This window comes from Opisthocomus hoazin, chromosome 7 (assembly GCF_030867145.1).
Source record: "Opisthocomus hoazin isolate bOpiHoa1 chromosome 7, bOpiHoa1.hap1, whole genome shotgun sequence".
Classification (NCBI taxonomy): domain Eukaryota; kingdom Metazoa; phylum Chordata; class Aves; order Opisthocomiformes; family Opisthocomidae; genus Opisthocomus; species Opisthocomus hoazin.
Genome location: NC_134420.1, coordinates 32,605,184 through 32,614,886, shown reverse-complemented (window position 1 = coordinate 32,614,886; position 9,703 = coordinate 32,605,184). Strand labels below are relative to the sequence as shown.

The following is a 9,703-nucleotide window of genomic DNA, read 5'->3' as shown; positions in this document are numbered from 1 at the left end:
GCTGGGCGGTGTCCGCGCCCCGCCGTGCACCGCGGGTCTCTGCGGGGTTGGCCCCGGCGCTGGTGCTGTGAGGGCGGCGGGCCCTGGGGCAGGCGGCGGCGGTGGCCGGGCCTGCTTGGTCCCGGCAGGGGGATGGGTTTCCGGGCCGCTGTGCTGGGGAGGGGTGCGATGTGTGAGTACCGGGGCTGGGGGGAGCAGAGGGCCGGGGGAGCTCTGTGGCGGCAGCCCGGCTGGTGGGGATTGCTCCGGCTCTGGGGGAGGGGGTGGCCTGGGGAGGGGAGCGGGGCAGGCCCGGCCTAGGGGGGCTGCAGCGGGCGGCTCGCCTTGGGTCGGCGATGCGCTTTGCTGCTCGTTGGGAGTATCCGTTATTGCAGCGATCCCTGAACTTTGTTGCCCGTTAAATACAGGCTTTGTTAGAGCAGGTTCTCTCTTACGGATGGGTAGCTGCCATGCTATCTCTTCGTAGCTGCCAGAAGCGTTGCCAGGGTTGAAGTGTGACTTTGGGTACAGAGTTGCTTAGTTACTTTCCTTATAACATGCAGTTAAAAATGTGTCGTAGTGAAAGCATATATGAATGTAGCGATAAATGTCTGGTAACCTGAAAGGAGCGGGACTGATAGTGTGAAACGAGTCTTAATAGTACAGTGAAATATGAGGTGTTTAAAAGTAATCATTCATCATTACGAGCAGGGTAGTTCACATGCAGACTTATGTTAAGAACTGTTCAGGGGTGCTTATGAACTTCAACTTGGAAAAGTTCATGAACGTTGGAAAGAAGTGGCATTGATGATTAGAGTTGATACTTCAGTATACTTTATTGACAGTGGTTTGATAACAGTGGTCTCATGCAAGTGAAAAATTTTCCTTTTCACCTTCCCACCTACACATTCTGAAGTGCAGCTTTAAAGAGCTTGATGGAACAGACGAGTTCTGAGGAGTGACCCGAGAGAGGATTGAGGTTTGGTGGACTTTGTTTTCAGCATGAGTTCCTGGGGCTGCTTTACCTGTACCTGTGCTCATTATTTCTGTTCTTTTGTCATTTGCTACTTCTTTCAGTCAAGCCTCAATTACTGTATTAAATTAATTGACGGTTTTGCTGAGCTGAAAGATCCTAGCCTAAAAAAACCACTTAAGCCTTCAAAAATTTGGTTAATAGTTTTGCTGAACCTTGAAAGTATCTCCCCATTAGGACTGCAATAGTTGGGATGAGTATTGCAGGTTCTAAGGGCCAATGCAGTGTGGCTTTGTAACTTCTTACCTTGGAAAATAGATTCCTGTCCTGAAGTCTCTTCTGTTAAAGGCAACTGTATTATCTCTTTAGTTCTTGCTTGACTTCAACTGAATTGGCATACAAGGCAACTGCATTTGCACCACCATGTGTGTTCCACTATTTACTGATTTTTGTATGTAAAGTTTGTTAAATGGGTGCTATATTCTAGCATTTTCAGTTTGGAACAAGTCGTTAGTTTTAGCCAAAATACGTTAGTCTGTTACTTGAGTCAGTTTGGTTGCTGTGACCGAACTTCGGGTAACTTCTAGCCTATATGTCCAAAAATGACGCATGTTTGAAGAGATATCGGCTAAATGCATCTTGATTTATGCAGGGCTGTGATATCCAGTACAAAGAATAACAGCAATTTGTATCCTATAAATACATACCCAAATTGTGTACAGAGATACTAAGACTTCTGGATAACTTCATGTAGGTAAAATTAAGCTTTTTTCCATTGATTTTTTCCACTTCATCTTGTAAAGACAAAATTCATAAGATATCCAGATTCAAATTTAAAATTGATTAGAATGAAATTTAAATTGATAAAATTCTTTTTAACATCTAGTGATCATCTTCTGTGAACTCTGCCACCAGATGGTGTCATAAGATTTGAGATGTTATCTGACTCAAGCTGATTATAGAAACACGAGAGGATACTATGCATTACAAATATTTTTTTTTTTATAAAAATGTTTTTAATATTTGTAGTGTAAGAGTTTTTTTCTCATCTAGTCTTAGAGTATTTTGCATTTTGATCCCAAGTTGACGGAGCTGCTAATAGTCAGCCCTGGGACAAACTGTGTTACAGAGATGTAAGAATTCAGACAGACTCCTGTATTTCTGTTGCCTGGTCATTAATGACTGCTGTCTTAATGTTTGGGAACCCTAACTTGAACTTACTTGGCACCAAAGCTCCATATACTGATGAGTGAGTGTGCTGACAGCCTTGGTTTGAGAGCCTCAAATCACTGTCCGGTGGTTCTTCATACTCTGTAGTGACTGCATAAGTAGAAAAAGCCCAATGACTGACTGACTGCTCTCCTACACACTCTCTAGTGTCTACGTAGATCTTTCTTGGGGAGACTGAGTCAGTTTGCCAAGGCCAGGTACCTGCTTCTGTGGGACTGCAATAGACGAGACATATAGAGTAGCTGTTTTAATTTAGCTTCTGAATCCCTGTCCTTAACTTCTAATCAGTGAAAGAGACATAGTATGCATACCTGTGAAGGGTATTGTGAGCTTAAATACCCTAGGAAGGAAAAAAAAGATACAGGTGAATATTACAGAAAGAAGTCTTAAATGAAGTGGTGGCTATTTCTGTCATTCTTGTAAGGGTCTGTTTGTTGAAGACCTTTTATAAAGTGACACAAGGTTATCTGAATACGCTGATATAAATTCTTTTGTAAGTCACAGAAATACCTAAATCTGTTAGGCTGTTTGTCCTGTATTTTGTGGATCACTATGTTGCTTCTTAATAAGACTTTATCTCAATCATTAGCCATTATGTTTGAGGCTGTAATGGTAGCAGGGGTACAAAGACAATTCCCCTCTCCAAATTGTGCTGATAGGGGTCTTAGTTGGAGTACTGTGTCCAGTTTTGGACATTTCTTTTAAGAGTGCTGCGGGCAATTGGGAAAGAGGAACAGCAGTTTTAATAGGCTCAGGAAATGTGGTGTTTGAGGAAAACATCTGAGGAAAAAGGGTTTGAAAATGAACTGGCAGTATAGGAGAAAACAGAAGCTTTCCAGGTGTGTGGATTTTGGGTGTCCGAAATGACAGCATACAGCAATGATGCTGAGCAGCTCTCCATTCCCATGAGGACATTGTATATCCTGGTACGTAAAAAGCTGTCATAAGTGAAATAGCAATAAGGCATTTACTTTCACTAGGGAGGAATTGTCATCTCAGTTTACAGCAAGGAAAACTTAGTTTTGATATTAGGAATTTACTAGCATTGCTCATATATCGAGAAGATGCCGTTTGATTGTGACTTACAGTGTATATATTCTTCTGGTCTGTACCCCATTCTTAGATTTATTTGAAATAAAAGCAGGCATCAATGAACACTCTGTGTTTATGCCAGGTGTTCCTGTTTCTGTGCTGGTCTGTTTAAGGTATTTCTCTACAGTCTTCTTATCGCCACTATACCTTCCCTGTATATTGTAAAAAGCCAGCTGTACTCATGGGATGGCATGCAAACAGTTTCTGCCAGATGTCTTCTTGGCTGGTTAGTGGAGTCAACTTTATTGCTTTTAACAGGAACGTAAAGAACTTTGATCTGTGAAATAACTTCTCTCCTTCTGGCTCAAAGTCAAAACAGTTGAGCACTTGGCTGCCCAGTTATAACGTTTGGTGCGCAGTGGTGCTGCTTCAGGACTGAGGGGTCTAGAGTACCCTCAGTCTGTTATGGGGGTGGAGATGAATCTAGGAAACCAGAGGGGAATTTACCTTAAAAGTCTTGCTTCTGGTATAAGTGTTTTAACTACTGGGCTGTAAGATAGTTATCTCCTTTGTCATATTAAAACCCCCGCCCTGTGACTACAAAGTAGTTTGTACACTGCATGATAGTGTGCTAGAGGAGACTAATGCTGCTAGTCGTGACTTAACTTTAGTAAGTCCTTAAGTTTCTGTCTGTTGATCAGGTTAGCTTGCAGAGATCCGTGTCTCGGAAGGAAGGTTACACTGCCTCCCACATATGCCCGAAGTAATGTTAAAGTAATGGTAAAAGCTACGGTCTTGCAGGAGGATATGTAGTGAATTCAGATGTCTCAAGGGCAATGAATCTGGGAAGGAAAGATCGTCTTTGAATGTTGGTGCTTTATTCCTCTTAAGTTCTGCTTGAGGCGATGAAATTTGAGCGTAGGTCTCTGTCTTGTTACGATGAATTACTTGGTTTTGTACAGCATTCTCAGAGCGGTACAGGGCTTTGATGTTTGGAGGAGCATGTAAGACAGGGAAGTGGTTTTACAGTCATAAAATTTTTCCCTGAGAAAATCTCTCTCTGTTACTAGGCTTTAATATATAATTATTTCATTATATTAGCAATCTTTACTGCTTCGTAGCATTTGTTTATCACAGTAGGTGGTTGGATACAGGTTTCAAAGGCCTATTTGGGGTTCTGCTCTTGGCAGATTACCAAAAACAGTTATGCTGATATTCAGACTACATACGGTCTAGCCTAGCAGCGGCTGTTAAAGTGCTTTCCAAGGCCTAAATATGCTTACATTCCTAATTCTTTTGAGGAAGAGGCTTTTCTCCAGGTCAAAATGACCTTGCATCCACCACCTCCTCCCACCAACCAACTAAGGATTTCATGAATGCACTTTGTGGTTGCTTCTTCCCTCTCTGCTCTCTTCTCCTTTCCAGTGCCTGTGGCAGCTGTATTACTGATCTATAGCTCAGCTAGGATGTGTGCAATCAGTTGCTGCAGGAGAGAAGTCACTAAAGCAAAAGGAATGACATCTTTGTGAGGAGCTAAGGAATGTGTTGCTGTAGAGCATTCTGCCACAGTGAACTTCTAGACTCCTGTTCTTGTCGAGTGTAGAGTTTCTACTGCTGTCTGTAGGGACATGTAGCATTTAGGCAGGCCTTTAGACAGGCCAGCACTGCTGATCTCTGAGGCCTCCTGAGGATTTCTAGGCAGCTGGAATGCTGGGCTGCCTACTGCACTCCATGGCACTTATGGCTTTATATAGTCAGAGTGTTCGGCCACTGATCTGTAGCAGATTTAACCTTGACATACATTTTTAATGTATGTTATCCGGTAAGGTTGAATAACTGTGGACAAATGCATGTTGTAGCAGGAAGTGGTCTAATGCCTTATTTTCTTTGTAGACTATTTTTACTTGTGAGAAGCGTTGTCTGAAATCTCTGTAGCAGACTTGCTTAAGTTAATTAAAACTGTGTGGTGTTTCCAAGCTCTGAGCAGGTGCAGGCTATGGGCAAGTCGTATTTACATCAGATAGTTGTAAAATGCGTGCCTTCCCTTTAAAACAAAGAAATAAAAAACCACCCGATGAACAGATATATTCTCTCAAAATAGAAAGTTGTGGAAACATGTGTTTTGAAGACTTTACACTTTATTGTTGACGTATGTTTCTCTTATGAGGTGGTGGGGTCATTTTGACAAAACCTTACCTTTGCTGACAGTTTGATGCTTATTTTTTAGAGTAGCTCGTTTTTCCATTGCTATGCAGCAAGTTGGTGATTTCAGAAGCACAAAGTGTTAAATCTGATAAAAGCTTGAAGGTTTTTCAGTGTTTAATGTATGGGTTTTTTCTTGTTAAGAATTCAAGTATGCGTGTGTTTATGTAGAGAAAGCTCTGTTTCTGAAATTTTTTTGATATTAAAGTTTTATGATCGAACAGAACAGTGTATGATGAAATGAAATGCCATTGCTGACTACATGGCTCAAAAGCTGTCTGGTTCTTGTCGCTGTTGCATAGTCAGTGAGGAAATACCTTGAATTTATATTGTTTTCAAAGTACTTCTGGAAAGTTCTTTAACAGTGAAATTGAAGTACTTCATTAGAGTGAGCCTTGTGTTTTATAGCAGGATTTCGGAGAAGGCTAAGGATGAAGAGAAGTGCTTTATCTCTGTGTAGACAGTAAGTCAAGAGGCGATCTGGAAATAGAACGTCTTCTTCCAGTCCCTGTAGCATCTACTGAATCTCTGTACTGCTGAGTCCTTGTCTCTAAGGGCTTCTCTCTGTGGAGGTGAAAGTTTCACTTTTCATGGTGACATCCAATAGCATTTGAATTCCATTAGTATTTTTAGTACTCTGTTATAAGTAATGCTCAGTTGATTGGGCAGTTAGCCTAAAACTCTTCCTGTAGTCGTGTATAGTTACTATATGTTGTAATTAGCCAAAACACGTGTAATATTAGGTTTGCTTGTGAAAGCTCTTTAATGTTATGTGCTAACTGCTGTCAGCAAATCACCATACTTTACTGGTCTGCTTTCCTGATTTAAGTCCCGTGCTGCTGTTTCACCCTTGTGCAGAATGAATTCTGTAAATATTTGAATAATCTTGAACAAGATCCTGAACACCTGTGGGGAATTATTCTGCTAAACTACAAAGCAGTGCTAGTGAAGAATGTTGGGGATTAGAGAATATCAAAAGGAAATATCTGAAGTTGATGCAAGGATTAGCACCCTTGCTTTTCAGGAGTAACTTCATATTAAACATGTTAAAACAGCTCTCCTATACTGGGGAGGCATCTAAACCTTTGTCACTTGTGTAGAATCAAATAATTCCCTGAGATGTGTTGCACTGCAGCTGCACAGATCTATGTATGAACAGTATGTTGATAGTGTGCTCCTACACTCACCTAATAACCTACTGGAAAATCAGGAGGCTGAAATATCTCATTTTCTGGCTCTACTCATATTAGCTTAAATTTTCCTTAGTTGCTGTCTCACTTGAAATATGTTTAAAAGCAACTTATGCTCTTTATGTGTGATTTCAAATGATTGCAAAATAATTTGTTCCAAAACTTGGTATTTCTGTGTTCTGACCCTCCATGAAGCCAGGTGCTTTTGCATGCACACCACTGATACCATATGAATTTATATACATGCTCTGTATGACCTAAGCTGGTGCAAAGTTCTGAATGGTCTTGTACCTTTGTTGGGAGTACATTGTCAAAATAAATAGCTGCTGCTAATGATTGGAGTACATCAGATGCCCATGTGATAAAGCTAGAGAATGCATATTTAAACACTATCAGGTATTTCAGTGAGATCAAGAATGGCACCCTAGGAATGCTGGATAGGAAACATAAGATGATTGAATCTCCTGTTGTGTTTTATGTTTGTTTTTGGTATGATGTGGATTTTTTTTTTGAGGGAGGAAACTGTTTCTCTGTTGTCTAAAGGTGAAAGGGCTATGACAACTCTCAGTTCCTTCCCCTTTAAGCTAGACAGATGCTGGTGCATATATTAACTGTAAATGGGCATGCACATCTGGAGGAAAGGAGTTCTTTGTCAAAAAACTACATTTTGGAATTAGAGTGGGTGTGGTTTTGGTTTTTGTTTGCAGTTGGACAGTCCCACTGAATGTCAGAACTGCAGTAACTTTGTGTTATCTGGATTTACTATAAATCTAGTTCTTGCCCTTTGCCCACAGCTTCTAGTCAGTGCCAGATTTGGAGGGTTTGGTGCCTCAGATGCAGAAGGTTGATACTGAATACTTAGAACTCACTTTGTCGGGTGATCTGTGGAGATAAGCTGTTGAAGGCTTTTGTAGGTAAAGTTTGATGATGTTGGCTAAGTTAGCTCTGAATTTGACTAATGTAATATAGCAAAGCTTGGAAGGATTTGTCTTTTTGTGTGGAGATATAAAAATGCCTAATAGTAGTACTAAAAGTACACATTTCTTTCCACTTTAGAGTGAGGAACTGCCTCTGCCAAGTCAGTAAAAAATACTACAATGCTTGATCATTCTGCACTTTAGTCTCTTTTAAGAGGAAGACAAGGATTATACCGTTACTCATGCAGACATGTCTGTCTTTGTATTATAACATAGACTGTTATGTACCTCCCTAATTTAATTGCTTTCCTTATGAATTAAAGATTATGATAAAATACATATAGCATTTAACTTGACCTGCTACTTTCATTTTCATATATGCAAGTCTTAAGTAAATCAGTGTTACAGTATTCAATAATCTGGTAGAAAGTTTTGACTAATCTTGTACTGGTGGGAACAGTTAATGAAAATCAACAGCTTTGAGTAATGATTCAGATAGATAAGGTGCCCATGTAGAGCATGGTGTTAGAGAATGTATCTAAATTGAGTATTTCAGTACATGCATATGTGTAGTTCTTATGGAGGTCAATGAGAAAAATACTGAATTAAATCACTTTAGGTTTTATTTTTCTGGTGAATAAAATGGACTGATAAACCTTGAAAACTCACAGACTTTGATATCATGAATGGCCTTTGTTTCATTTTCCTAGGGCCTAAGAAATCTCTTGTGTGAGCTGCCCTGCGTACCAAAATAAAGATCGGAGTTTGCCCTGCATGCAATTCCTTATTTCCCTCTCATCATCCTAGTTGAACTGTTTTGTTGATTGATGATTTAAGTAGCTGAGAGAATTTCTACAGACTCTGTTCAATTGTAGACTAAGTGTCATGTCTTGGAGGATGAGGAACAAAATGAAAGAATGGGAAAGCTTGTTTTTATTATGGCTTTTTTAGATGACTGTTCAAAGCTACCATATCTTTTTTTTTGAAGAATATTGACTATTTACAAGAGGTATGTATTCTCTTAAAGAAACTCAGCACAAGTGTTTTCATGAATAGTAACTTATTTTTACTTCCCGTACTAAAATAGATTAGTAATAAAAAAAGAAAGTAATCCTGAATGTTGGTTCTCTTAAAATTATTTTTATTTGCAGGTATGGGATAAGATCTTTCATGAGTAGTAAGCATGGTTCGAGAACGAAAATGTGTATTATGTCACATTGTGTACAACTCAAAAAAGGTAAAGTAATTAATGCTTTAAATCTATCAGTAGCTAATAATACGAAGATACTAATGTGAAATATGTGTGAGAAATGCTTCCATTTTAAAATTGTGCAAAGTATAAGAGTTTTTCCCTCTACCAGGAATATTGCTGATCTAGGTCTATCATAAATCAAATAATATATTTGCATGTGCTTGAGAGTATGTTTCTTGAAAGGAGCTGTGCGGTATCCATGATTAAGAATATTAAGAATACTGAGGTCTTTGAGTTTTTTATGTTGTTGTATAAAAATAATAAATTGAAAAGCACTCAAACCCATTTGGCTGTAAATGGTGCTATATTAATAATACTGCAATACACATTTTTTTAATTCCTTTTGGGAGTTCTGTCTGTTTCCACGTGGAAGGAGAATGTGGAATTACGCTGAACAGTGTGCATTTCCATTAATGCATCAGTTTGGTGTGCATCTTCTGTGTACTGCGTATCATGCAAAGCCTGCATTGAAACTGAGTGTTTCTTAATGGATCTTCATATATTGCTTAGCCACATGGCACGTGGATATCTTGCAAATGCCAATGTATTAATTCACACAACTCTCTGAGGTTGAAGATGTTGCTTTCCCTTTGCAGATGGGATTTTAAGAACTGAAGAGCATAGTGATTTAGTAGCTGTTCTTTGAAGATTTCTGAACACTGGCTCAGACAGCAAGAGAAAGTTAAATCTTCTGAACTGCTTCCTTTTGCTGAATTATGAACATTCTTTCTCTTCCAGCAGCTCTTTTTCATTAGCAATTAATTATAACAGCACTGCAGTTCATGGATCAAGGTTCCTATAAACAACAAACTGACATGTTATGTACGTTTCAGTTTCTGAAGTGCATCTAGCAGAGTGAAATAGTATGTGATGATGAAATTACAGCTGTGTCATAACAAAAATACAGAGAGACTGCTCAGATTGCACA

At 39.5% G+C, this 9,703-nt stretch overlaps 1 protein-coding gene across 4 annotated transcripts in view; it reads left to right on the top strand.

Annotated features, from left to right (window-relative positions):
- Window positions 1–37: 37 nt before the first annotated feature.
- Window positions 38–9,703, top strand: part of ZNF106 (zinc finger protein 106) — a 42,503-nt gene continuing 32,837 nt past the window's right edge. For 2 of the 4 annotated variants that reach the window (XM_075425204.1, XM_075425205.1), the window contains exons 1-2: window positions 38–172; window positions 8,675–8,760. In XM_075425204.1, the coding sequence (XP_075281319.1) occupies window positions 8,707–8,760 (54 nt within the window). In that variant the 5' untranslated portion in view covers window positions 38–172; window positions 8,675–8,706. Of the gene's footprint in view, window positions 173–1,845; window positions 3,109–8,674; window positions 8,761–9,703 lie in introns of those variants that run through there. The other 2 variants (XM_075425201.1, XM_075425203.1) reach the window with 2 other exon arrangements.